The sequence below is a fragment of the Alligator mississippiensis genome, chromosome 2 (assembly GCF_030867095.1).
Source record: "Alligator mississippiensis isolate rAllMis1 chromosome 2, rAllMis1, whole genome shotgun sequence".
NCBI classification, from domain to species: Eukaryota; Metazoa; Chordata; order Crocodylia; family Alligatoridae; genus Alligator; species Alligator mississippiensis.
The window spans coordinates 230253793-230279466 of record NC_081825.1 but is presented as its reverse complement, the minus strand read 5'-3'; the positions used below and the strand labels follow the sequence as shown (position 1 = coordinate 230279466).

At 41.7% G+C, this 25674-nt stretch overlaps 1 protein-coding gene across 15 annotated transcripts in view; it reads right to left on the bottom strand.

Moving 5' to 3' along the window:
- GPHN (gephyrin) overlaps window positions 1–25674 on the bottom strand; it is a 631726-nt gene that overhangs the window by 190535 nt on the left and 415517 nt on the right. For 9 of the 15 annotated variants that reach the window (XM_059722870.1, XM_059722869.1, XM_059722872.1 and 6 more), the window contains 3 exons: window positions 17650–17716; window positions 12557–12829; window positions 11078–11185 (listed from right to left, as the gene is read on the bottom strand). In XM_059722870.1, the coding sequence (XP_059578853.1) occupies window positions 11078–11185; window positions 12557–12829; window positions 17650–17716 (448 nt within the window). The remainder of the gene's footprint in view (window positions 1–11077; window positions 11186–12556; window positions 12830–17649; window positions 17717–25674) is intronic. The other 6 variants (XM_059722873.1, XM_059722880.1, XM_059722875.1 and 3 more) reach the window with 1 other exon arrangement.

Sequence of the window (25674 nt, the reverse complement as noted above, 5' to 3'; positions counted from 1 at the left end):
AATAAAAGATATCAAATTCACCCAAGGAACCTTGTCTGCCTTTTACAGTGACAAACTTTTACTTTGGTTTCTGACCCAGTCCACCTTAAAAACCAGCAAACTGGTTTCATATTTTATTTTAGACAATATTTTATTCTTTTAAGGAACAGGAGTGTTGAATTTTTTGTAAAGAAGTGGAAATCAGGAACTTGAATGAGTAAAAAATGTGTGAACTAAGGTATAATCCCCCAAAGATGAGATAACAAGAGAGGATTTCACCCCCTTACAAGGATTGCTTCTTGTTCTGTTGCTGCGCTCCGGAACTGACAGCATTTTTCATTTCAGTCATTCCTGGCAGTTTTGTTTTAAAATGCTGTCTTCGAGGGCTCTTTCAACCCTGAGTAACCCACACTATAATTTCAAACTATAAATTGTAAAATTAATAGAATTTCTATTCATCATGGAAAATTAAATTGGGGATATCTCCCTTTCCAGTAATGGTGAACAACCCATCTCTTCCTTAAGTGTTCTGGTTTGCAGTAAAAGGGCCCTGGAGAGCTAATACAGGCAGTCCTTGACTTACAACATTTCAAGTTACAATGTTTTGAGTTACAACGTTTATAAATTGCCACCCTGTTTCAACTTTCTGGCATCAGTTTCGACTTTACAACACTTGATCTGACGCCAAGCCATGCCAGCTAACAAGTTCCCTGCATCACCCATCTCCCTGGAGAACATCTGTCCAAACTTCCTTGGACACTTTCTTTAAGAAAAGAGACAAGACTCCAGAAAAACCTGCAGCCAAGACTCCTGACAAGACTCCAGCCAAGAACCCTTCAAAAAGTCCAGCAAAGTCTCCTCAAAGAAGTCCTTCCAAATCAATATGAATGCTATTTACAATATAAATACATTAATGTAGCTATATTACTCATCTATAATTGATTTAGTACAAAATTCTGGGTTATTTTTGGTGAAAATATGGTATTGGGTCTTGGTTCAGGAACTAATCCCCCATTTATAACACTGTTTCCTATGGGAAAATTGGTTCCGAGTTACAACACTTCGACTTAAGAAGTGGTTTTCAGGAACCAATTGTGTCATAAGTCTGAGGATTGCCTGTACAAATAAAAGGCAAATAGGGACAAAGAGATTCTGGTCAGGCAAACAGTACAGAGTATGAAGCTAGAAACTCCTTTTCCCTTCTTCCCATTCATCCTCTCCTGGCATCCCTGCTTAAATATGCTGAAGTTAAATACATAAAAGAGATGACATCCATAGATTTCATTTTGCCAGAACAATGCTATTTCCTATATTTAAAAGGCTTCTTTTTAATGTCTGTGGTTCGGGAAAGTGATATGACGTGAATTTCTGATAAAGCGGTAACAACACCTAAACACTAAACACCTATGACTTAGTGGGGCTAACAGAAACCTGGTGGGATTCATCCCACGACTGGGTGGTACATATTGAGGGCTATAGATTGTACAGAAAGGACAGGTTGGGGAAGAAAGGGGGGGGTGGGGTTGCACTTTATGTCAGTAAGCAATATACATCAACCCTCATCAAGACAGAATTCGAGGTTGAGGAAGTGGAAGGATTGTGGGTTAGGCTACATGGGGGGCAAGGAGAAAGGGATTTGGTGGTAGGGGTCTGCTACAGACCCCCACACCAAGGGGAAGAAGTAGATGCGGGGCTCCTGAGGCAACTCTCGGAGACCATAAAAGCTAAAGAGGCGGTAGTCATGGGGGACCTAAACTACCCGGACATCTGCTGGGAGACGCAGACAGCAAAGTCCCACCGCTCATGCAGGTTTCTAACCTGTGTACAGGACCTCCACCTGACACAGGAGGTACACGGTCCCACTAGGGGGAATGCCATACTGGATCTGGTATTGGCAACAGGGGATGACATGGTAGGGGACCACCAGATCGGTAGCCATTTGGGAGACAGTGATCACCTAATAATAGAATTCAACATAAGATGTCGAGTGGGTAAGGTAACTAGTAGGGTGAAAGTGCTAGACTTTAGGAAAGCTGATCTCAATGAACTCAGGCGATTAGTCAAGGATGCACTGCAGAGTAGGAGTTTTGAAGGGATGGGAGCCCAAGAAGGGTGGCTGTGCCTTAAGGAAACGATCCTTCGGGCACAAAGCAAGACGATCCCCGAGCAAGGCAAAAGGAAAAGGGGCCAGGAGGCTTCCATGGCTGACCAGAGAAATCCAGGGCAGCCTAAGGGCCAAAAGGGGAGCACATAAAAAGTGGAAACAAGGTGAGATCACTAAAGATGAATATACCTCCTCTGCTCGTGCTTGTAGGGAGGCAGTTAGACGGGCCAAAGCTACCATGGAGCTGAGGATGGCAACCCAAGTAAAAGACAACAAGAAATTGTTTTTTAGATATATTGGGAGTAAAAGGAAGGCCCAGGGAGGAATAGGACCCCTGCTAAATGGGCAGAAACAATTGGTGACAGACAGGGGGGACAAGGCTGAACTCCTCAACGAGTTCTTTGCCTCAGTGTTCCTAAGCGAGGGGCACGACAAGTCTCTCACTGGGGTTGCAGAGAGGCAGCAGCAAGGCGCCAGACTTCCACACGTAGTTCCTGAGGTGGTGCAGAGTCACTTGGAAGAACTGGATGCCTTTAAGTTGGCAGGCCCGGATGAGCTCCATCCGAGGGTGCTGAAGGCACTGGCCAACATCATTGCAGAGCCACTGGCGGGAATGTTTGAAAGCTCGTGGCGCACGGGCCAAGTTCCGGAGGACTGGAAAAGGGCTAACGTGGTCCCCATTTTCAAAAAGGGGAGGAAGGAGGACCCGGGCAACTATAGGCCAGTCAGTCTCACCTCCATCCTTGGTAAAGCCTTTGAAAAAATTATCAAGGCTCACATTTGTGAGAGCCCAGCAGGGCAAATTATGCTGAGGGGAAACCAGCACGGGTTTGTGGCGGGCAGATTGTGCCTGACCAATCTAGTCTCTTTCTATGACCAGGTTACGAAACGCCTGGACACAGGAGGAGGGGTGGATGTCGTATACTTAGACTTCAGGAAGGCCTTTGATACGGTATCCCACCCCATACTGGTGAACAAGTTAAGAGGCTGTGACGTGGATGACTACACAGTCCAGTGGGTGGCGAACTGGCTAGAGGGCCGCACCCAGAGAGTCGTGGTGGATGGGTCGGTCTCGACCTGGAAGGGTGTGGGCAGTGGGGTCCCGCAGGGCTCGGTCCTTGGACCGATACTCTTTAATGTCTTCATCAGTGACTTGGACAAGGGAGTCAAATGTACTCTGTCCAAGTTTGCAGATGACACAAAGCTATGGGGAGAAGTGGACACACCAGAGGGCAGGGAACAGCTGCAGGCAGACCTGGATAAGTTGGACAAGTGGGCAGAAAACAACAGAATGCAGTTCAACAAGGAGAAATGTAAAGTGCTGCACCTAGGGAGGAAAAATGTCCAGCACACCTACAGCCTAGGGAATGACCTGCTGGGTGGCACAGAGGTGGAAAGGGATCTTGGAGTCCTAGTGGACTCCAAGATGAACATGAGCCGGCAGTGTGATGAAGCCATCAAAAAAGCCAATGGCACTTTATTGTGCATCAGCAGATGCATGACGAATAGGTCCAAGGAGGTGATACTTCCCCTCTATCGGACACTGGTCAGACCGCAGTTGGAGTACTGCGTGCAATTCTGGGCGCCACACTTCAAGAAGGATGCGGATAACCTGGAGAGGGTCCAGAGAAGGGCAACTCGTATGGCCAAGGGCCTGCAGACCAAGCCCTACGAGGAGAGACTAGAGAAACTGGACCTTTTCAGCCTCCGCAAGAGAAGGTTGAGAGGCGGCCTTGTGGTTGCCTATAAGTTCATCACGGGGGCACAGAAGGGAATTGGTGAGTATTTATTCACCAAGGCGCCCCCGGGGGTTACAAGAAACAATGGCCACAAGCTAGCAGAGAGCAGATTTAGATTGGACATTAGGAAGAACTTCTTCACAGTTCGAGTGGCCAAAGTCTGGAACGGGCTCCCAAGGGAGGTGGTGCTCTCCCCTACCCTGGGGGTATTCAAGAGGAGGTTAGATGAGTATCTAGCTGGGGTCATCTAGACCCAGAACTCTTTCCTGCTTATGCAGGGGGTCGGACTCGATGATCTATTGAGGTCCCTTCCGACCCTAACATCTATGAATCTATGAATCTATGAACGGAGGGAATCCTAATAGATCTTCAAATGAGGAAATGCATTTATTCTTCTGCAGTAAAAGTATGTGTGTGGCTAAAGTATGTAGAGGTTCTCTTTTAACCTCAAAGACCTCAAAAGACAAAGAACCTCCCCTTTGGCAGAAGGCAGCTGGGTCTGGCTGCTCTGTCTGAAGTTTTGGTCAGCAGAGCTTACCGGAGAGCAACCTGAGGTCACCCTTTATCTCACTCCCTAAGGGCAAGTGGCTGCTTTTGTAGCTCTTTCAGAGCAAAAGCCCCTTTCTGTGTGACAAAAAGACCAAAAGCTCTACTCAACACTGAATTGCATGGAACAGAGATTATTTCCTCCTGTGAGAAAATAAAAGTCAAGTAGGATTCCAGTGGGGGCAGCAATCAGTTGAAGTGCACAGGGAAAAGAAAATGCTGCCCATAGGTATTTTCATCACAGGAGTAATTATTCCTTGTATCTTTGCCTTTGTGAACATGCAGTGAAATAACCACTAAGTTACTGTATATGTAGTTTGTATCTTTTTTCTGGATCTTCCTGTTATCAAAAACTCCTGAGGTTCCAGCTGTTTGGAGCTTAAGAATGAGTCAAGATCCAGAAAGTGTTCCTCGAGCAAACAGAGGGATTCTGACAATCTTATTCTAACTGACAAGTACATCAGCTGGTACCAGTGCAGCTCTGGGACTGCTGACAGATGGTCAGTTAAAGATACAATAGGATCTGATTCATGATTCCAACAATCGTATCTCCTGCCATGCTGCATGTGCATAAATCCACACGTACATAGCAGGAGGAATGGTTGTGGGACTGGGAATCAGATCCAAATGACACCATATTGCTGGTGTAGGGCAACAGCAAGTAGCAAGCCAGGTACCCAGTAGTCCTGTGGCTGTGTGCTGGTCAGCTGATCAGTGCTCCCAGCTGTGGGACCACACTGGAACCCTTTAAGATTCTGATGCACCTGTATGAATGGGAGTACCAGTCTCCTGTGGCTGGAAGCACCAGCCTAGGGCTCCATGCACTCCCATAGCTGGGAGTGCCAATCAGCTGACTGGTGCTCCCAGCCTTGGGAGCATACTGAAGTCTTGAAGGGCTCTGATGCACTCTTGAGGCTAGGAGCACCAATCAACTCATACAATCATACATTTAATTTGAGGCATGATGGAAACCAACCACAAATTACTACAAAATATGTATAATAACTTTGTGGCTTATTCCTTTTTTATCATGCCATTAACTGAATCAACATGTGGCTGGATTACCACTTAAGGCACAGGTTAGTTTCCTTTAATAGGAATAAGGTTAGATTAGAAATAAGTTGGTTTATTTGCTCATTTGGACTACCACTATATTATACAAAGCTGAAAGCAAGTTATAACAAAATAACATTCAGGGCATAGACAGGAAAAAATACAGTTTTTAAACTTAATACGGGGACGAGTGCAGCATGATAATTCAATGCAGTTATATATCCACTGCGAGAAACCTCAGCTTGCTAACACCACCCGTTATTAGTTCTCATGAAGAGAAATAGGTTAGTTTCTAGACAGCAAGTGTACTGACAAGAGAGTTATTCTCTACTGTGACTGGGGAGTGTGCTGCCTGACAAAAAACAGTATTGATATTGTCTCTATAGCACTACACACTAATAACTTAAGAGGAGGAAACAGCAGAAGGAAAACATTTCTATAAGGCCTATGTGGTCTATGTACAAGTAAAAGAAATGACAAGACAGGGTTTATCTATACATGTATGGGTGTAAGAGAGAGCAAATGCATACTTCCAGAAAGTAACAAAAACCTATAAAAGCTTATCAGGTTTTGATAAGGAGCATTACTTTTCAACAGATATTTTTTTGAAAATCCCACCTTAAAAAGTTGATTTTTCTCACGTGACATGAGGTTTTTAAATTTTCCTAAACATGGAACTCCCAAAGAGAGAATGGTAGGAGCTCTGTTTTTTTTAGTTCGTAGGGTTTGGATCTTGTTTTTTTTCCTTCCTAGCCCTTCTTTTTCTGGTGGTTAGGGAAATTTCTATAAGATTAAATTAGAACAGTTTGTGGTGGAAGATAAAGCTAAAGGACCAGGATGGAGCAGCAAGAAATCTGTTTAAGATCGTTTTATATGAGGATAGATAGATAGATAGATAGATAGATAGATAGATAGATAGATAGATAGATAATAAATCCAGGTTTATAAAGGGCCCATGTGGTGAGCTACAGATAAGTGTGTTGTTATTTAACATTACACTACATACTGATTGAGGGAAGAAAAGAGTACAAAAAAGAAACTGAAACAGTCAAATGAAGAGTTCCTCTGATTCAAAGCTCAGTGTCAAAGTAAGGTTGAAGGGAAAGATGAGAGTCTGGAACTCCCAGAAAAGAGGAATCAAGACAGGGACCAAAAGGATGCCATAAGGACTTTAATAAAAGGACCTGAGGTCTTGCTGCCTCCAGACGGAACTTTTATTTTTATTTTTTTAAAGAACTTTAAACACACTCACCATTCTGTCTACAGGGCCAGAAAAGGACTATCCAGCACTGGCAGCAGAGCATGCCTCTGAAGAATTAATGGCACTTAGAGCATTAATACTAGTCATCAGCATTGAGTATGACTATGGTGATGTTATTCATGTTAGAGTTGTTGTTGCTAGAGTGGATGAAGCATAAAGTACTGATGTGACTACTACTGACAGCAAGTGAACTGATGCAGACAGAACCAGGAAGTGGCAGACATTAGGGCTGTGTGAAGCTTCAGCCCTTGATTCGATTCAGAGGAGATTTGGCCCGATTCAGTGCCCGACTCTCCAAATCTGAATGGAATCAGGAGACCCTTTAATCTCTCCAAATCAAATTGGAACCCTCCAAATCGATTAGGATAGATTCGGAAAGATTTGGCGATTCCAACATAGACACAGCTTTAAATGTTTTTTCTATATACCTCAAGGTACCAGGAGGCTCATGACCATTACAATGGTGGGGTGGATGAAACATCCCACAGGAGTGCGGGGGGCTCCCCAGCATGCTCGGCAGCAGACCTGGAAGTGGACCAGAAGCACTTCCAGTCCACTTCTGGGTTGTCCACTGAGCATGCGGGTGGCTCTCCCATGCTCCTGTGGGACTCTTCATCCATGCCAGCATCGCAGCGTTCGTGAGCCACGCCTGGTATGTCAAGGTATATAGAGAAAACATTTAAAGCTGTGTCTGTGGCCGAATCCCTGATTCTCTGAATCAGCATCGAATCTTCAGATTCAGATTTGGCTGAATCGAATTGGGGACAGTGATCTGAATCAATGAATCGAATCACTGCCCCCAATTCGGGCCAAATCCAAATTGAATACAGCCCATGTTGCACACCTCTAACAGACATTGCACTTAAGACATGATTAACCAGTTAATCACACCGTAAGTGGTCACCTGGCCACATGTTCATTCAGTTAATGGCATGATAAAATAGGGAATCAGCCACAAAGTTATTATACATATTTTGTGTAATAACTTTGTGGTTAGTCTCCCATCGCACCTTAAATTAAATGTGTGGCCAGCACCGATTAGTAGATTGGTGCTCCCAGTCTCAAGAGTGCACTGGAGCCCCTCAAGGCTCCAGTATGCTCCAGAGGCTGGAAGCACTGTCAGCTAAGTGGTGCTTCCAGTCATGGGTGGGAGCGCTGGTGCTTCCAGCCACAGGAGACTGGCATTCCCGCTCACACAAGTGCACCAGAATCTTAAAGGGTTCTAATGCAGTCCTACAACTGGGAGCACTGATCAGCTGACTAGCACACCCAGCCACGGGACCACTGGGCACCCAGCTTGCTATTTGCTGTTGCCCTGCACCAGCAACATGCTGTGATTTAGATCTGATTCCCAATCCTACAACCATTCCTCCTGCCATGCACATTTGGGTTTATGCACGTGTGGCATAGCAGGAGAAACAACTGTTGGGATTGTGGATCAGATCTCATTGTATCTTTAACTGAACATCTGTCAGCAGCATCCAAGCTGGACCAGTTCCAGCTGATGTAACAGAAACCTTGTCAGTCAGAGTAAGATTATCAGAATCCCTCTGGTTGCTCAGGAATGCTTTCTGGGTCTTCACCCACTCTTAAGCTCCAAACAGCTGGACTCTTAGGAGCTTTTGATAACAGGCTGTAGACTAGAACCTCTCTTCCCTCCGGGTCTTCCAAGGTTTCCTTACTCTGAGCTTCAGTTCTTCATAGAAGGAACAGCTGAAGGAAAAGTAGCTGACAGCACTTTTGGAGAATATTTAGTCTAAATCAGGGCTGTCTATTTCTAAGTGTTTGGGCCTGCATGCTATGCAAGCTACACCAGCAGTGACCACATACCACATTACCCATGGCCTGCTGGGCCACATGCTGCATTTGCACCCCCTGTTGCACCAGCACCATGAGAGTGCCTTGGCCCCTGCTCTGAGCTTTTCTGGTTGTGGGCTCCCCTGCTACATAGGCTCCTTCAGCACTGTGGGCTGTGCAGTGCTGTCCTACCCTCTGGGATGAGAGGATGAAGCAGAAACTGGAGGAGGGAGAGGAGTCTGAGGATCCTGGCTGCTGCTGCAACTGAAGTGATGGAGGGGAGTGGCAGCCGGATGGGAGTTCAGGAAGCGACACATTAACCCCTTCTAGGCCACATGCAGCCAATGGTCTGCCAGTTGGACAGCTTTGGTCTACACGATCAGTCGTGGGCTGGCCAGGATTGGAAGCCAAGCACATCAAGCTTCCAATGAGGTAAAGGAGAGGATTGAGTCCTCTTAAAGAAGGATCTACAAACAGTGCATTTGTTCATAATGGGCTCTTCACCTCAGCGGAGGCACTTATTATATTTGTCATTTGGAACAATTTCTATCTACAGGTCAAGCCGTTCTTAACATCTGAGGATTCATGGAATGGAGAGAACGAAATATTGCAGGTAACAAGATTTGAAGTGGTAGTGGAGGATGGCAACAAGCTGTGAGGAGGAGAAATGTTTTGAGGGAAGGAGAAATGGAAAACAAATCAAGTTGGAAGAGGAAAATGAATTCAATAGGAAGGACTGCAGTCAGTGAAGAGTGAATTGTTAACTGAGGAACTGCTACTCCTCCTGGCCAAGGAAGAAAGCTGTCTACTGTTTTTCTTTACTTTCTTGCCAGCCATCATTATAGTTATTCTGATTCTGAAGAAAATCTTTCTGCCTGACATTCCATTTTCTCCTAGCTGTTTTCTTCTTGTAAGTTTTGAGATCAGAGAATAAAGTAGTGACAAGAGAGGGGAAAAGTCAAAGAAAACAGTTCCTTATTTTCCCTCCAGGAGGGCCTCAGGAGCTGTTGACAGGGCTTCCAAGGTGTTAGTCAAGTTATCCTGATTGTTATCATGGTTGTTACAAGGGTGATACGAATAAGAAAAGCAGAAACTTCTTGTAGATGCAAAAGAAGGAAGGTATACAATTTTAAAAGTTCTTACTAAGGTAGTTCCTAACATGACGCATTAAAATCAGATTAGGACTATGGAATTCCTCTCCATTGTACAAAGGAATGCTTATAAAGACAGTGAGAATATGAAACCTGCGGACTAGCTAGCCAAAAGCCTATATCTAAGCCTAGATGACAGCTTAGAAATAGGTTGTTGAGAATGCTATAGGATAATATTAATATAGTTGCTTATTATAGCAGTACCAAGCAAAGAATATCGGTACTGGTACAAGTTCATATATTAAATATGGATTCACCATCTGCTATATGAATTCAAAAGCCTTATTTCCCCAATCTCCAGTGACTTTTTTTTAAACATGTCGTGTCATGTCTGAAATACAGAAGCATTACATGCTTGATTGATGGTTTTGATTACCACCTGTCTATGGAGACAAAAAGGTGAAAATCAAAGTGCAAAACCACAGGGCCTCTGTCAAAAAGACTAATGATATAATGTCTAAAGAACTTTTACCAAGAATTAATGAGAAAGTAGCCTGCTATTCAATGAGATATGAGCTAATAAGATAGCATAAGCCTCGATAACCAGCCGGAGCTGGGTCTCACTAACCTGCAGCTATGAACATAATACATTATGGTCTTCTGATGTCACCTTTGCACATTCTTCCTTGAAACCAAGGTTCAATTTTTGGGGGGTGAGAAAAAATAATAAATCATCTTGCTAGAGCCTGAACTATGGCACGCCTATCTAAACTGGCCGCTACTGTCCAAAAGCTGGGCTTGTCATATCAAATCCTACCTTTTTTTCTAAGCACACAACAGTAGAATTTAAGAGAAGCTATAAACAATTAAAGCAAAATATGAAGGAATTAACACATATGATACATCATGTTGATACATGCATCACTGAGAAACATAATGCAATGTAAGTTGATGAGGAAAAGGTTACCAAAATTCTACAACTCAAGGGATAATGTTGGGGGATTATTTTAATTGGGCTGGATAATTTGAATAAGTGAGATGATGAGTCTGCTGAATCAGAAACTCAAGTTTCAGAGCAATGAGCCTCTTGGCAGCCAAATGATGCAAACTCATTGACACAACCCACATTATCTTAGTCCTAGAATAAATATTCCGGCTAAAAATTAAATCCTGTTAATTTCTGTGTCCTACACAGAATATGCTCAGTGGCACTTAACATACATATATATATATATATATATATATATATATACACACACATATACACATACACACACACACGTGTGTGTGTGTATGTGTGTGTGTGTGTGTGTGTGTGTGTGTATATATATACATACACACACACACACACACACACACACACACACACATTTTCTAAAAAAGAATCGCTGCTGTCTAACTGCTAGAATATAACAAATAACAGCATCTCCTTATACGCTAGGCGAGGAGGCAGGCAGTATATTTGCAGATACTATTAATTCAAAAGCCTCTTGTAGGTGTGTCTTACCGGTTCTCCTGCACTGCCTGCTGCGTGATGGGAATAACAGATGAGACCAGGGATGGGCTGTTCACCTTTTGCCATGATAACAGCAGAACTGGTGTAGGATGGATGCTTCTAATGTACAATACATAACAGCTATGAATACAGTGATAGGAAAACATGAAACTACACAAGCAAAATGACAAAAGGAACAAGGGTGAAACAGGTGGGACACTGAAATGCTAAATGATTACAAACTTATATGAACACAAACAGTTTAGATCTCAGGTATTTTCTGTCCTTAAAACTGCACTGAATACTGGTGCCTCTTGTCATTTCAGGTGAACTAAGTAATCTATTTAGACCTTACATTAAAATTAACATTAACAAAAAGTACAACTTGAAGTGTTAACTTAGTGCATCTATTCCTGCAAACATACATACATAAACAGGATTTTTGTAAGTGAGAAAATAATCTCAGTTGGAGATATTCTGAGAATATGAAGTATTCCTAAGGTTCAACTTCTGAGAGCAGGAATGCTGCTCTTATGGTTTAAGTAAAAAGTGGCATAACATGATTTTGATATACTTAAAATTAATTACTAATATACAAACACTGGTCAATGAGAATTGAAAAAGTATAGACTATTCAAATATAAGCTGAATTAACTTGGATAATCTTTTCCAAACATCTAGGAAAGTATGTATCTTATAGTTCAAAACTGAACCTACAAAGTAAAAAGGGTACTAAAACAGGGTACTCCGATTAAAACATCATCATTCATTTGGAGAAAGTTATACAGAAATATTTTGTCAATAGATTTTTACATGATGAAATCAAACTTTTCCAAGTGATATTTGTATAAATATTGTGATTTTTTCTTTTATACTTCCAAGTTTATATTCTAGTTTGGATCACATGCATCTGCCTAATCAAACTGGCTAAAGCAATGAAGTCTAAATAGTGATGACTTATTTATTTATGGTAGGAAAATGCCATACCTCTAGCTCTCTGTTCCCAGAATGCAGCTATGCACAGGGAAATACAAGTAACCTGGGTGTTTTATTGTCCACTAGCCACCTGCTATATTTTTCTGTCACCATTTCTGGAAATTAGTATTATCCTTTCTAATGGGACATTGTCATATCAGAAAATGCTAATAACATAATTCCTTAAAATACCACCTACTACAGCTAATATGTTTAGGCATGGCAGATGTTTTGATAAAAAAAAATGGAGTTACATCAGAAAATGGTATTGTTAAAAGCATAACAGCATTCCAATAACAGATGGTATGTGCATAGTGCCTTACAAAGTCTGTGCTTAATTTCAAAGCAGGGCTCACATATTTCTCTAAAGCTGGCTAATGTTAATTTCTAGACAGTGCAACATCCACCAGTATATAAAAATCAAAGCCAAAAACAGTCCTAAAATGCAATCGGTGTTGGTGGAAAGTACCTGAGATAGAAACCTAAGTGCCTGTCATGCAAATAGCCAAGACTCACCTTAGCTGCAATGGCTGCAGCAGTTATGTGTGAAGAAGAACTGTCCTCTGTTGAGGCAACTCCACTATCCTTCTTCTCTTCCTCCTCTTCCTCACATTGTACACCTTTGTCTTCTGTCTGCTTGTGAGGGCTGGTGGTTGGAGGAGGAGAAAGAGGCGGTGGTGGCGAAGGTAAGTCTTCAAGTTCGTCATGTACCTCCTTAACTTTTACAATGGCATCCCGCAAAAGGTCAATGGCGTGAGGTAGGGCTGGCAGTATAAACTGAAAGCATTCCTATGTACAAGAAGAGGAGAAATTATACTGAAAATTTACCTGCCAAAGAAAATAGGGATTTGTCAGCTCTGTCATAAGGGTTAATTGATTTGAATTCGTTTTCCCATCTGATCAGAAAACAAACAAACAAACAAACAAAAAACCTCAACAAAACCTAACTGCTTGTTAAGAGAAGTAAGCCAGAATTTAATCCCAAGGTAAATTGGGGTGCATGCAGTATATTATTTATACACAGAAACCTCTCTGTTGTACAACATTTAGAACTGCTAAATTTTAACCAAGACCACAAACAGTACCATACAGGAAATCACCAGTTAAGTCCCATTAAATACATAACAAAGCAGCCAATCTAAGAGTTATAGAATGCATAATCATTCAACTAACCTTACAAAACATATGAAAAACACCACACTCCAACAGAAATGTAAAACTTAACAAACTTTAATGCTACCCTTTCATTTATTTATTTATTTGATTTATAGCCAGCCCTATCCAAATGAGCTTTTGTGACATTAGCCTCAAATCTTCACTTTTTTGTTCCTTTTATATCTAGAGATTGATTCACATCATGAAGGGTTTCTTAATAAGGATGTCTCTATAGTAAGATATACTATTTTTTATTCATTGGCTTTTTTCTGTGGACTTTTAGAGTGACAGACTTGCTGATATCATCATAATTTCTCACAATTCAGAGTAATTTTACAGCATCCATATAAAATTTGTCTTCTAATTCTTTCATCTTGTTTTCTTGTAATAGACTATAGGACATTTCCATTTTATGGCTGGAAAAAATGAAAAACTGCAGAGACACTGTGTAACAGACTCTTGCCTCTGAGAATGGCCATATCACCTGCTGCAATTATATTATTTGCATTATTTATCATAAGTAGTATCATCTCACACTGGGTTCCCAGGTTGTTGCCCTATCCTCAACTGTGACACCTTGTTGGAAATAAATTTAAGATTGGGAAACTTCCCTTAGAATACTGGATTGAGCCTTGAAGTGCTACACTCTGACTTGTTTATCATTAACCCTTTGCTCTGGCCTGATCTTTGGACTCGGTCCCCTGAACAGGGAGTCTCTCCCTATAATTGGCCTCAGCCAACTCACTCTTTTTGTCTCTTTCTGGGGCTTGTTCTTCCCCTAGCACCCCCAAATGGCTATTCTCCTCTGGGGCTTGTTCTCTCTCTCTCTAGCACCCTCATTTTTAACACTCTGGGCTCTGTCTCTTGCCCCTGTGCTCAGGGTCCTCTCTCTCTCCCTCTTGGGGCCTACAGTCTGCACCCCCCGACCAGTTCCTCTTAGGGCCTGCAATCTCTACCCGACCTATCCTTCCTGGGTCCTTATAGCTCTAGCCTCCACCAACAGTTCTTTTACAGGGCCTTCTGGCTCTGGACTCTGCCAACAGTCCTTAGTAAGGGCTAGCATGTTAGCGTCCCCCTCTTGGATCTCATGCTAACTAATCAAACACACAGTGCCTCCCCAAATCAGCCACTGTGCCCTCTCTGCTCCCCTGTAGCAACTCCCATAACTCCTGCAAAACAGAAACATAAACCAGTTATCTGTGCATGAAACAGGCTTTCCTGTACAGCTGCTTCTCCTCCAAGGATGTGGGCTAGTGTAACTCTCTCTAGCTCTGGAGCCAGGCCTATATACCTACTGACTCTCCTCTTTTCAACAGGGCCCAGGTGCTTCTAATCATCTATTATTAAGTAGTCTGATGTTCTGCTGCCTGCAGTCTGCAGACTGGGCTTTGCTGCCCTTGAACTTTGCCGCTCACACGTGCTACACTCTGCAGTCGCATAACACTGCTTACTGTGGTAACAGGGATTAGGGGCCCCTGTTGACAGGAGTCACTGTACTTCTTCTATGTATAACATCAGTTGTAAGTGTGCTGTGTTTTCACAGGATGTGTTCACATACAAGCCATGTACTTAGGAATATCTGAATAAAATTAAAACTCACTAGGACTGTGTGTCCTCTGAAGAGTGGATGTATATGTGTATGTGGTTTGTAAAACTCCTGTTAGACATATCCAAGCGCACAATTATCTTCACTTGGCTAAACTTTAAATCTCAACAACCAAATGGGAAATGAACAGTGGAAAAGGAAAGCAAGAGCTGACCCATCATGAAATACAATGAACTTGTGAGGAAATTCATAAATAATTAACACATTAGGAAAATAAACATCCCACCAGTAAGCCAGTATGGCTTGACTACTGTTAAACAGGTATTATAATATTTGCATTATTTATAGTATTTTGGCAAATGCTAGAACACTGTGGCAGAATTTCTTTCCATATAACTTGTCATAGGAGCAATAATTGCTATGGGCCTATCAAAATTTAGACCAGACAAGGATCTCCTCCTCCAAATTTTGTTGAAGCCATGTTAAAGAAAACAATGGGGCATCCAAAGAGAGGAGGAAATCTCCTTCAAAGGCTGATTCTGTGGCACACTGTGAGAAAGTTCTCTGGCAGTAGCATAGTGATGGGGTGGGTGACCCAGGTACAGGGATGGCGGTGACTTCTAGTTGTCACATAATTGTCCGGCTATTGATAATGGTTGCTTTTTATGCCTCTCCACCAAGTCGGTGCCTACAGTGGTTGTCCCTTTCCCCTTGCTCTAATTACACCACTGTTCTCTGGAGAACACATGTGATAATGCAAAAGTCATGAGACTCTAACCACTTGGCTACCTCCTCCTTTGACAGTGTTATTGAACAAGACTGGCCTTGCTTGCTGTATATTATATGGAATCCCATGCTGCTGCTGTGAGGCATGCTCAGAGCATGACTAGTGAATCAGTAACCTCCAAGAACTTAGGCAGAGGTGAATTGTTGTTCTGTCTCATACCTGGTTTGTGACCGAACTTAGACAGAAACAGTTTAGTCATGCAGGAATCATTCCAAAACATAGCTGCTAAATGACTTTAGGTACCTAATAAGCTTGCTTGGGTGGTAGAGCAGAGATATTCTGGATTGCTTTATACAATGTATTTCTTAAATCCTGCCTAAGTTCAATTCAGGTGCCTAGTTTCCCAAACTGTCTCAACCTAATTTTGCAGCTTGCTATTTTTGCTTCCTCCTAGTTATAAAGATTCTGCAGTTGTTATTTCATTACTGATTCTGTTGATGGTGACACTTAAATTTGAACCTTTGTGGTATAGTGGTAAAATATAAATATTTTTATATTTGTGACCTGAGTTAGCACATTATTGGTGCTTTGTCATTATTTATTGAGTAAATTCCAAGTTAATTTAAGGTAGATTCAGAGTTCCATTGGTGCTACAGGGCTATGACAGCAGATTCTCCTTTGTATAAAAAGTGAAGATGACAATTGTTTCTTCTAAAATATAAAGGAAACATACACAGAAGGAAGAAAGTTCATATATTCAACTTTTCAGACTATAACTGGCTTTAAGCCTCCCCATTTTTACAGAAACTAGTCTTATATCTTGTCCAGCTCTGCTTTCCAGTGATATTTAGTGCATCATCAACAGGTTATATTAGTTCCATTTCATTTATTTATATAATAAAACTGAAGAAAATATATAGCTTCATTTATGGTTTTATTACTGAAACTGGAAAGGAAGTAATATAGAACATGAAAAAGAGGAAATCCTCATTTACCAACTCATCTTTTTGGGTTCGTGAGGTCTCTGCTGCCAGGGAGTCTCTCTCTCCGTCATGAATTGTAATAATATTTGCTGAAATCTCAGAGCTGTGGGATCTATTATGCTGTACTACCTGATGAGTGAAAAGCTTACCTTCATGGTAGACAACTCATCAGGTTACAAAAATTACTGCTATACAGTGAAACTTAGCAGTATTTTTTTCCTTTCCAATAGAGTGATCTCATATTATTTGCATATATGAAATATGCTTGTTATACTGTCTCTATTTGTATTGTATCCCTTTTCCTCACCTGCTGTTTATTTGCCTTTCTTTAGATTGTGAGTGCCCCGGGGCAGAAATCATGCTTTTTCTCAGCTTGGAAATTACCTAGCATATTGTAGACACTGCTGAATGTAATTAATAAAAATGACCAGAGACAAATGCCACTCTTCCTCCTCCATAATTTGATTCAGAGGACATCAATCTCTAGCAGATAAAAAGAGAGACAAATAACATATTGAAATAATGTGGCTCCTTGGGATTGCTACATAGACCCTGAGAACTTTTTCAGGGTTGTTCATAATCAAAACGTGTTCATTCTTTTTTAAATCATAGTATATCTGGAGAAAAAATCTTATTCTTATGTGAACTTTCCTCTGCAGTGATGGAAACTCTAAAATATAACATAAATGAGGTTGACATCAGAATTAGCAAACAAAAATGACTACAAATTAAAAAAAAAAGATCATTCTAGTTTCATTGCCCAGCCTGAATGAAATGTAAAACAAATAAACAACACAAAGCATAAAAATGTAAATTTCAGTTATGAGTTTTCAATTGCAAATATTAAAAAATCTATAAATGAAAGAAAAATATTTGAAATATACTTATTTTGCTAACTGTTTAAAAATGATTTTCTTTTCTTTTTTTCCTTAGCAAAGGTAGTAGTAAGAAATCTATGAATTTTTCAGACCATTGCCACACTATTAGGTTGTTCCAGACTCTTTTGGAGAGTCTTCAGAGTCTTCTAACTGTAAGTAACATTGCGAATGATTCCACTTCTGGCTATATGGGCTTTACACAGCTCTAGGCATTTTTGTAAAAGTGGTTGTGGTAGCTAAGCTTCTGTCATATTCAAGAAAAGTATTTTGAATCCAATAGGATCAAATGTAAAGACAGACTCAATATGAATACTTCTTACCTGTGACCCTTTCTTGCTACCTGGTAGGTTAATTATGAGAGTTTTTCCTCTGATTCCACACACAGGCCTGAAAGGAAACAGAAAGAGTTTGAAATACAAGTATTTTCCTTCACGGGAAAACATAGCACTAAAGGGTAATCCTAACCAGCTATCTCCATGTGCCAGTTTAGTCTGCAATCTCTGAAAATGCTTGGGAACCACATATGGAAAAAATGGCTGAACTAGGAGAAAAGGTAGGATTTTCTCAGGAGAAGCTGAGGCAGCATAAGGCAAGGTGAAAAATAAGATTTCAACATATAATCAAATATAAAAAAGACATCAACTGGGCTAGATCTTCATTTAGCATCATACTGTGTAACTTTATCAACTTCACTCTTTATTCACAATAAAGTGAGGATCTAATTTATTTTCCATTTGCTCAAATTCTTGGTTTGGTTCTGGCTTGATGGCACCAAAAATACTTTGGCCAATAAGTAAAACAACAGATAATAAAAAGTCACTCAGTCATACTTGTTCTATTGTATATATATTTTTGAATTATAGCATATGAAAAGCAGAAAGGATAAAATAATTTTCCTATATAGAAATTTAATCACAAGGGCTCTTGATAGAGCCACTTGGATGGAGTTGTAGTATGTACATTTCAAAACTAAAGGGAAACTTCTTTACAAATCCCATTCTTCCAGAGATCCTGTTCTGCACCCCAAAGCAGCACATCAAGCAATGAAAGGGCTAAGATGAAGTTATGATTTACATCAGAGAATTTGAAATTAGAGTCTGTAACATCAGCATGTAAGATCAAAATGAATAATAATACTATTATTATGCACTCATGTAAGACTATACATTTTAAGAGTTCCACATTTTAATCAATTGTTCCATACAGCACTCCATGAAGCCAGCAAGTACTGCTATCTCCTTTTTACAGATGGAGAGGGGAAGGAAAAGGCATTTTAAGTAACTTGGAAAAAGACAAAGCAGTCTATTGTTTATTGGCTGAAATGAACTTACTTATGTGTCCATATTTACAACACCGTATTCCAAATACAACATTTCTACCCACAAGCTATGAGTGGTGACTGTAAACATATCAAAAGGCAGGTTTTGCTTTGTCACCAGTAGAAAGATCTTAACCCTTGCCAATTGTAACCCAATCCAAACCCCTTGGTTGTACAAGAGTCCACAACCTATGGAATCAAAAAGAGTTTGCAGGAGATATTTTTTCTCCAAAACTCAGCCAAAGACTATTTTATCAAAACCAAGAAAGGACAGATCAGGTTGCATAGAAAGTCCTTGCCCTTTACCTGCAGTCAACCTGAATGATACAAACCAGAACGGCAATTTAGATACTATAATATTGCATATTTATAGTACAGTTTGTTTCCTGGGTACTTGTGCTACTGGGAGCCCTAACAATGTGGATGGCTATAATTTTTTTCCTCCTGAGCCCGTTTCAATGAGGAGCGGTTGCTCAAGAGGTTCTACAGAATTTTTCCAGTTGCCATAGCTTCTGATTATTTCCTAGTGAACAAATACAATGTAAGGAAAATTTATTACACTTTTTTTCCTGTTTGTGAAATATCTATGAAGAAATGGAAAATGTTTCATGATTACGAGAAAGAATCAGTTACAAATTTTCCTTCCTTAACTGCTTGATATATAAAATAAGAAACTTGAATTATACCATTTGGTTCTGATTAGTCGTACAAGTCATATAGTCTTGTTTTGATTTTCCAGTTGAATAACTTGGTAGAAAAACTGGCAAAAGATTAAGTGAAATACACCCCATGGTGATATCCAGATGTGCAGGCATGTGCGGTTTGTGGTGCTGCAATACTATTTGCAGTGCCACAAACCAGGCACCCAGAACATTAAACTATGCCCTGCCCTGCAAATTTGCAAATTTGGGGGCAAATTTTGCTACCAGGAAATCCTGATAGCAAAAACCCCGCAAAAAACAACAACAAAACAAAAAAAACCCAGCACAAAAAAGTGGCCTGGCGCATGTGACATGAGCGTGCTCTGGTAGACACGGAGGCTTGGTCCTCCAGGGAGACATTTTGGCTGCCACTCAGAGAGTCTCCACTTCTTGAGTTGTGCCATGGTTCCTTGAGCACACCAGGAGCTGGGAGGAGCGGCGAAAGGGCAGTTTGCCCAAACCGGGGCAATTTGCCTTACACCCAAGTGCAAGTGCAGGGGTGTGCACTGCGGCAAAAAGTAGTGGCCACTGCTATTTTTGCCACTGCAAGTACAGCCCCCAGAAGTGGGAATGCGCTCCATGAGTACTATATTGTGTGAGTGCAAAATTTACTTTCTACAGAAATTCATGCTAGTAAAATTCTTGAAGGAGTCTAAAATAAGCAAAAACAAAAAGGGGAAATAAATGGCCAAACTCAATTCTTGTTAAGAAAAAAAAAAAAGAATAAAGAAAAAAGTAGAAGGACTTTTTTCTGCAGTACTCAGCTACTTTTGAATTGTCAGAGTCTGTCCAAAAAGAGCCATGAAATTTACCTTTTACACTATACTTGTTCCCCAAACTAATGGTAGCTAAAGTATTTGTACAATCTTCTTTTTAGCAAAAAAAAGGGTGAATTAATTAAAAAGGAAAAAAAGAACAACCTTTAGAAGCTCTCTGGATGTCATAAGAGAACCTCTCAGTTTAATCCACAGAGCTGGACAAATAACTGGTAAAAAAAACTTGGGATGAAAAACATAAATAAAAACAAGACACAAGAAAATGTAGGGTCGTAGTCTAAGAAAAAATAATGTATAACATCATTTAGCAAATGAAAATGCCAAACAAAGAAAAAGAGAGCAGGAAAGAGAACCCATTTTTTTTTGTTTTGCTTATATGCTATTCAACATTTAATACCAAGGAACATAACTTGTTTGTGGGGAAAGGAATTTCCCTGGATTCCTTCCTACATAAATCATTCATTATACTTAATGTCATTAGAAGCTATATCACATTTTCTGGCAAAGTCAGAAGTATTCTAGTGATAGTTGCCAAAATGTCTGCAGTGGCTTTTCAAAGCCTCAAAATGAGCCTTTTACACCACAATTAAGTTGACCCACATAGGGAACAAATCTTGTTTTTGACTGTGAGCTCAATTGTGTCCTGTCTCCCAGTCTGCTCTGCTTCCCATATTTGCATATTTCAAGGGCAATATTGCACAGTTTTGAAATTCTTTTCAAAGAAACACAGTAAGAGCTTAGGGCTTAAAGATATCTTGCAGAGATTCAAGTGGCAATTTGTCTATTAGATAATGTGAATCACATGTTTAAGCATAAGAAAGTGCTGATCTTTCCTTCTTCTTGTTCTTCCCTTCCACAGTCTGCCACAGAAAATGGCACCATGTAAAAATGACACTTACCCTTTCATGTGAGCTGTTAGTTTATACTTCTTAGGTCTAGTTTATTAGGCAGAATAACTTTAAAAAAATGTGCAAGCCAAGGTTTAATTATTTCACAGAAGGTCCAAAGTATACAGCCTGTCAATTGAGGTCTTAATATAAACTTGTATATAGTTTGTGTCATGTTAACAGAAGTTTATGTAATTTTGTTTGTAAAGAAATCTGTGGTTTACATTACTCTAGAAAAGATGTGCTTTTAAATGTGGCTTGCAAATGTTTATACATGTGCAATATATGCAAATTAGGGGATTCCATCAGATTACTGCTAGTGTATATAGCTATATAAAATCTCATGCTGTGTAGAGCCTGAATATTTGTCTGACATCAATAACACGTATACGCTGGGGGAATAATATAAAGAAAGCAGATGTATACATCAGCAACTACTACATTTGGCTTAAGGTTGGACTTGACAACAACATTTTCCTGAATTTGCCTCCCACACAATCTGTCCTCTGTGTTAGGAAAGAACATCCACAGGTCCATAAGACCTTTTGAAGGGTGCCACTAGGTGTGACAAGATAAACAGATGAGAGAAGATAAGCACAGGTGTTCAGGCTCCTCCCTGCCTAGCCACTGCCCTGTCCCCACTGCCCAGCCCCTGTGCAAGAAGATAAGCACTGTAATAAATTATGTTTTGAAATGGGGTGCTGTAGCGGGGGGGGGGGTATCCCCCAGTACCCTATGAGATCGATGCCCCCCTGCCCCCAGTTTAGGGCAGTTTGCCCTGCATTCATCTGTCACACCTTTGATGTAAAAATGAACTGATGTAAAAAATGTGGGAGGCTGCCCATTTGTGGCCCTGGTATTCTGGACCAAATACATGGCTCTGAACCATCCCTACACCCTACACCATGTCCCATGCCTTGCAGATAGCATCCAAATCCACTACTACTCACTCCCCTGGCCCCTCACTGGGCTGCACTTGGCCTCTGGCCTACGCAGGCCTCAGGTCCCTCTAGGTGGACCTTGGCCCCTCAGTGGACCACTCCCCAGCCCCTCACTGGACCGCACTCTGACCTGTCTCTGGGTCACACACTCACTCCACCCCATTACTGGGCACACATTCACTCTGCCCTCTTACTGGGCCACACACTCACACTCAGGGCCTTTTGCCCCTTGGGCCTCAGGTCCCTCTTAGTGGACCTTGGTCTCAAACTTTTCCCTACTACAGGGTGACCTACAAGGCAGTGGGGGGATGAGACTTTATGGCACCCCATCCTTACCTTTCACTGGGGAGGCACACGTGGCATTTCCTGTGGGCTGCCTCGTGACAGGCAATCCCAGTGCACCATCCAACCCCAGCAGGGTGCAGTTTCAGGTCTTACCCAGGACCAAGAGGAACCTCGTCCATCTCCATAGTTCCTACCCTAATCTCCAGATGTTCCAGGAGCTTCAGTCTTCAGGCTGAGGAATGTTTCTCCTCCAGCTCCGCAGATGTAACTGCTGGCCCTGCTTCCAGGTTCTGGGCTTATACACACCCTGCCCAGCCCTCCTCCAATCGGGAGGCCATCTGTGGTCAGGTGACCACCTAACTTGGCCTGAACTCACCTGCCGGCTAGTGCACAGCCTGCCTGATGTTCTTAAAGTGGCAGGCACAAACAATGCACTGCCACAGGTGCTGATCAATTCACACAAGTTATGGAGGGGCGCCTTGAGTCAAACGAGGCATTCTTCAAGTCTAAAAAGGTTGAGAACCACTGCTATAAGAAATACAAAGATAAAGAGCTTACATCTACAGAAAATGTATCTGGTGCTGCAAGCTACCGTAGTGGATGTTATGAGGGCTTCTAAATAGTAATCCATACAGATCAATTTGGTGAGGCCCAAATATGGGATAAAACATCTGACAAAAGCCCAGAATAAAGGGGACCAAATTATTCATGAAGAATCTTTTCCTCTGCAAACAGGAAGGTGAGACACTTAGGCTAAGATTATATTCCACCTATTAGGTGCCTAAGTGGAATCCTATTCCATCCTGTTTGAATCTATAAAAAAAACTGTTAAAACAAAAGGTGGTTTGGTCTTTTCTGCTTTTTTGTGATTCAATCCTAAGTGTAAGGTGATGGTGGGTTACACAAATGCACTAGTAGATTTCCAGGACCTGAACAGTGTAGAACAGAATTGTACTTAGGCACCTAAGACCACTTAGGCACCCAATGGGTGGAATAGAATCTGACCCGTATTTTTTTAATGAAAGCTCACATTCTAATATTATCCTATTTTTCAAGGAATAGGCCTTTTAAGTAAAAAAATAAAGAACTGCAAGAGTCATGATAAAATTGTGAGAATTGGCATCACTGAGCGCATCCAGATGAGTGAGAATGTGTTTCCCCAGGGACGAGTGGCAGTAGCACATTTGGTGCTGCTACTACTTGTCCCCAGGGAATGCCTTTGCCACAGGTGCTCTCCCACGCAACAGGTTACCCCAGGTGGGTAACCAGCAACTGTGCTGGCCCCAGCAGCCTTACCTGGGGTCCTGAGGGCCTCCAGGAGCTGCAGCCATGGTGCTCCTGCAGGAGGAAGCCTGGCTGGCAGCCAGAGCATGGCTCTGGCAGGTCAGGCTCTGGTTTTGGGTGGTGTGCACCACTGCCATGTGAGCCGCTATGCTTTTTTTTTTGGTGTGGGTTTTTTTTGACCCTGGGATCTCCTAGGGTCAAACCCTTCCCTCCCCCCCAGCAGCACCACATACTGTACATTTAGATGTTCTCTGTGGTACAAGGAGGCGCTGCCTATGTGTGTGCTGCTCTGCTTTTTTTTCCATCTTTTTTTGACCCCAGATCAAAAAACCCATGGAAAAAAAAAAAGCAGAGCAGCATGTGCACAGGCAGCACACACCACTGAAAAGCAGAGCCGATTCACCCGGAGCTGTGCTGCGGCTGCTGGTCAGGCTCCATGTGGCAGAACTGCCACTGCTGCAGCCCCGGGTAGCCCCCAGGACCCCAGGTAAGGCTACTGGGGCCAGCCCAGTGCTGATCCCACCCTCCCCTACCCCACCCAGGGTAACATGCTGCACACCAAAGCATGCATGGCACAGGCAATCCCCAGGGACAAGTAGAGGCAGCTGGATGCGGCCAGTATGTCCAGTATGTATGACATCAGGAACTTCTTGGTGTAGTAAAGTGTCTCCTGTGATTCTACACTTCCTGGACACTATATTTCCAGGAGGACTTACTTGATGTCATATGAAGTTAAGCCCCAGACCCTTGCAAAGGGCAGCAGCAAGACTGTTACTTCTTTACTGTAAGTAGTTCTTTATATAAGACTGAAAATAAAGCATTGCTTCTACATCACAAGCCTTACCAAGATACTACCAACAGCTTGCTTGCTGCTTTGGGCAACAGCTACAGTGCTCAGCCAATAGCTAGAACTGTGAGAAAGTTAATGCAAGACTCCACTCCTTCAGTTTGCTGAGCAGACACAAATGCCTGCCATCTTTACAACTGCATGGCAGTTACAGTTTCTTCAGAAGCTCTCCTTTTCCAGTGAACAAAACAGCTTTCCTACTTAAAGCACACACTCCAATTTGAGGGGAAAAGGTGTGTATTGTACATGAAAAAAAAATTGTACTATTTATTTTTTGTCGATCTGGGGGGAAAAAAAGACTGTGAACTATTTAATGTTTTGCCATAGCACAGCAATATGTAAATACACACACACACACACACACACACATGTGTACACATATACATACACACATATCATTTGTATCTATGTAGCGTACAAAAGGATCCCAAGCAGAAATTACTTTTCACCTGCCACTTAACTGCAGCTGAATATAGGGTGGAATTCAGCAGCTGATTAATAGCACATGGAATCAATAAACTGGAGGATATAATAAGGCATGAAGAACACTATACTCATAATTATTAGTGTATGCCTATTTGACTTAAGTTAAGCTATGGCATTATCAGTAACAGAAATGAATGCTCTTAAAACTCTCATCCAACTTGATTAGAAGATAGTCCTCTATCATAAGAATCATAATATTCACCTCACTGTAACTTTAATTTGGATTGTCCCAAAACCTCCATTGCTGTCTGCTGGCAGTGCACTGATCTCAAACAGTGCAAAAATGATTTGGGAAGGTTTTGGAGGTGATACAGTTGATTAAAACCTGATTGCCAAATAGGTCAAAATCTAATAGGAAGGTTGTTAGTTACCATTGAACAAGGCCTCATTCTTTCTGTCGAACAAATCTCACTTCACATGTATTCGCCAGATCATCACAGCTACACCAATACTTTAAGACTATTATAACACTAGGAATGTCGCAAATTGAGGCCATCTACAGAAGGGTTAAAGAGATTAAGGTTACAGTGGGAGGTCAGGTGGAATTTCAATCCTTGTTACCATTTTGGCTGAAGCATCTGCATAAGGAACACGTGGCAAAACAACGCTACTCAGAACTTTCAGCCGAGATGTGGGTTGTAGAATCCCTGGCATAAGGAGCATGGCTATATGGAGTTGTATATAAAGCAATATAGTATGGGACATATGGGCCCAGGTTTAAAGCACAGTATTTTGCTGTGGAGTGGCAGATGCCGAGGACCGTTGTCCTAGAAATGTGAGTGTTGGATCTGCAGGTGGACCCACTTTCTTTCAACCTTAA